Source organism: Lotus japonicus, chromosome 1 (genome assembly GCF_012489685.1).
Source record: "Lotus japonicus ecotype B-129 chromosome 1, LjGifu_v1.2".
In the NCBI taxonomy this organism is placed as follows: Eukaryota; Viridiplantae; Streptophyta; class Magnoliopsida; order Fabales; family Fabaceae; genus Lotus; species Lotus japonicus.
Genome location: NC_080041.1, coordinates 97435261 through 97439393, shown reverse-complemented (window position 1 = coordinate 97439393; position 4133 = coordinate 97435261). Strand labels below are relative to the sequence as shown.

The window sequence follows — 4133 nt, the reverse complement described above, 5'->3', positions numbered from 1 at the left end:
TCTAGCAACTAGATTTTCTTATATATATGGTGGATCATATGATCACCATTTATCATTAATTTGAGATTCTAAACAACTCTTACAATAAATTAATGAACATAGTGGAGCGTCCATGCAACACGACCAAAGACAAAATTATTAAACCATCTGCAAATCCACTAAGAATAAAAGAGGAAAGCTACAAGTCATGCTTGATTATGAGTAGAAACCAATCCTAAGTATTTCTACTAAAGAAGAGAATGAGATTTTTGTACATGTTTGGCATGCGGATAGGCACTCAAACAATGAAGAACATTCTCAATTGAGAAAGAGCATCTTCGACAACCTGATGTAGAGGAAATATTGCACTGAAACCTATATTTATTGGTAGGCAACTTGTCAAGCACTGCCAACCAGGTGAAAAACTTGACCATTTCAAGAACTCCAATCTTCTAAATAAAGTTCAAGGGGATGGGAGATTTAGGCTCATTAAGTTGGTTGATCAACCTAAGATAAGCCACAAGAGGACTAACAAAAATTGTCTAGGGAATTTACGAAAAGTCCAAGTGCCACTCGTACTTAGAGAAGTCATGATCAAGATAGGAGAAAGTGTTTTTCTTGATCTTAGAGGAATTAGTTTTATGCAATACATTAAAGTTCCATGATTAGTTGCTTAAAGATCAACAATACAGAGAGCGATATAGCTAATATGCACAAAAGCCACAAGCTCACATAATCTACCCAACATTATACAATCCTTATAGCATATACTTTAAGACCAATCCTGAATCGAGAAAACAAAGCTAATTTTCAAAGCCTAGAAAGAAAGGATGACACATTTTCAGACAAAGGAACAAGGGACCTCCGCACATATGAAAATAAGTACTTGCCTTTGGGTTACTTAATATAAATAATGGAGCTCCAAAGGAAATCAAGTTGAGTTAGAAGTTTATAGGCCAAATTTCTGACCAGAACAATATTCATATGCCTAGAATATTTCACCCTTGATTCCCATGATATTTTGGCTTAGTCATACACTTCTAGCTCAACAAATTGAACCTTCTGATTTCTCTCTCCTTTGACCAAATGAAGTTTGACGCAACTAAGTAATTTAGATTTACCATAAGTGATACAATAAGATCTATTCAACATTATAAAATATCATTGAAACAAAGAAATATTTCTAACACCAATTTTCAAAAAATTCAAACCATGTTTGAAAGCTTTCGCCCAACATAACTTCCAAAACAATTCACACAAACATTACAAGAGAGACGCCACATTATCCCTTAACAAAGACACCCAACCACCATACTAAAAGCAAGATTAATAGCTTTCAAGACATGACAGTGGCAGAGCATTGGAAAAATCTCTGCATTATCTTACTCAAATGATATGATTCTTGAGAAAGAAATTAAATTTTAGTGATCAACCCTTATAATATTGACTATTTTACTAAATCCGCCAATACTAATTAATACCACTATTAGCATTTTACCATAGCCAACGAATAGTTTCAGAATAGACCATAGAAAACATTAACCACACTAATTATGATGTGATTGTGTTGATTCTTGCCGAGTATAAGAATCCATTTATATTTTACTACCCAATTTAATTTCTTGTTAGTGAAGACCGAAAAGAACTATGAAGAAGAAATGGATGCTAGGACTTCATATTTCAATATACCTCAAATCTATTTCTTACTTCATTGTGTTTACACCATTTCTAATTTCATACATCATAGTTTTCTTTGGTTTTACTTATATTTTCAGTATGTATCTCTTTTTATTTGTTTTAAAAAACTCACTAAATAATTGAGAATCTGATAAAAATTATGAAGAACAACACAATCAATGATTAAAAATAGAATAAAAATACTTAACAATAATAATAATTTTTTCTTGAGCATGATGAAATAAAATATACCATCTTTCACATGAAACCATAGATAAGTTATCATAACCTCAAGATTAAAGTTTACACAGAACATAAATTTTTTAAGCTAAGACAAGATATATTTTCCCAAAATAACAAATAGCTGAACCCAAAATTGTGATATAGCAAATTTTTCCAGAATGACAATTACTTCTTTGTAGTTGTTTTCTTCACTTTATTCTTCACCATCCCGTCAAGCGAGGTAAAATTCCATAATCAATAATCTCCATAGCCAAGAAAAGTACTTCATTTTTGTCATCAAAACAATACTACTCTGCACGCCTATATTAAATGATACCAATATTAGTGAACAATAATATGGCTACAATTGCACGTAGCAGAGGATCTAAATGATCAACCGTATCTACCTTTTCTCTTTGACATAATGTCTACTACTTCACAGCAAAAGAAGATACAAGAATTAAATATTCAAGAAATTGTCCATAATCTCCTCCATCAATACAGTAGTTATAAAGAAAGTTTAAAAGTTGTAATTAGGAATGCAAGTATGTATCCACATGAATTTTTTTCATAAAATACAAGAGCTAAGATGTAAATGAAAGTAGAAAAGTAAGCAGATAAAATTATACATATAGCTCATTTGCATAAGAACTTGATTCACAAAATATCTTGACCTTAAGTAACAGTATTCGTAAGTAGAAATAATGTTCTCTTCCAGACAAAAAACCAAAGAACCAAATCAAATAAATGTTGGAAACATAGAAACTCACACATGTTCACTTGATGTCCTGTGATTAACAATATCAAAGTTCTTGTGATTTTAAAGCACTATTAGATTCAACTAGTCAATAAAATATTAAAACCTATGTTCTTACCGTGAGTAGACATTGAGAACCTCTACATTGTCCTCTTTCACAACATCCTTCAGTGAGATGAGGCTGGGAATGTAAGGAAAAACATCAAATGTCGATCCAGTCCGACGAACCATAGGTCTCCCACGAACCATAAGACTCTTGGAAAAAGATCTTTTGGGTTCATAGTAGATAAAGTAATTGTCAGAATGAAACATCAATATGGCATCAACCTTCTCAAAATGTTTCACAGGCCAATACAAACCACCTAAAGGCCAACAATGTTCGCCCCTAGTGTCAACGCTGAAAATCTTTGTCCAAGATTCCCCAATACCATATTCCTTCATAATCCACACTACAACAGGAATATCTTTAGAAGATGAATCACAGATGTAGAGAAATCCCTTTAACTCTGCCATGCTTATCCTTTCGATATCTGTGATTCCATTATTCTTAAATACACCAGGAGGAGTTGGGAGGTATTCAAAGCTCTCACTTTCAAAGTTGAAACACAATATTAAACCTCTCCAATCATGAGAAACTATCCAATGAAGTACCCCATTCACACAAGTGGGAAATGTAAGGTACCTAATGAAAAGCTTGGGATCAACAACAACATTCTTCCATGTTGATGTTCCCACAGTATGAACTTGAACAACCAGATCCTTAGAATACCACAAAAAGGTACTACGTCTCGGTGATTCCTTCAAAATTCTCACCACCTTATATTCATTAGTTTTAGGTTGGAAACCAAAACCAACATATATTAGGGTTCCATGACTTTCATAATGAATTCGGTGAGAATCTGGAAGTCTTATGAACTCGCCTGTAACTGGGTTGCTCACAGCCAAAGGATTGTTATTCAATGGATCACACAAGCAAATAAGGCCGTTACATGAATTCACCACACTATAATTGCTCTCACGAAAAGGGAGTTTGAATTTAGGGTCAAGCTTCCAGGGATTTCTACATATATGGTTGATAAAGATACGAAAACAACCACAAAATTGTACCTTTTCTTTATCAACGCCATCTTCAAACATATTCAATTGATCAAGTAAGTGTAGGGTTCTTGAATCATTGGACCGAATCATGACACCAGGTTTTGCTTCCTTGAAGTGCAGATGGGTGAATTCAGGGTTTGAGATCAACGATTTCAAACTTCTACAAACACATTTGCATTTGAGAATAGACTTAAGGGGAAGTCTAAGAAGAATTTGGATTGTGATGTGTGATGGAAGATCGGTGAGAGAAGTTTCAAGGTGTTGAATTTCTGGATCAACAGCTTTGATCCCTGAGGCTCTAGTGAATCTATTTGGAACCCCTTTCTTTCTCATGGCTGCCGCTACACTAAAACTCTAGAACCTTACGAGTTTGTATTTATAGTAAAATTAAATTTAAATA

At 33.5% G+C, this 4133-nt stretch overlaps 1 protein-coding gene across 1 annotated transcript; it reads right to left on the bottom strand.

The window, feature by feature from the left end:
* Nucleotides 1-2749: 2749 nt before the first annotated feature.
* Nucleotides 2750-4066, bottom strand: LOC130713680 (F-box protein At3g07870-like). The gene has a single exon (XM_057563474.1). The coding sequence runs from the start codon at nucleotides 4064-4066 to the stop codon at nucleotides 2750-2752; it is 1317 nt and encodes a 438-aa protein (XP_057419457.1).
* Between the last annotated feature and the right edge of the window lie 67 nt (nucleotides 4067-4133).

Excerpts from the sequence above, each read along its gene's own strand:
- LOC130713680 (XM_057563474.1), bottom strand. The coding sequence starts at position 4,066 with ATGAGAAAGAAAGGGGTTCCAAATAGATTCACTAGAGCCTCAGGGATC.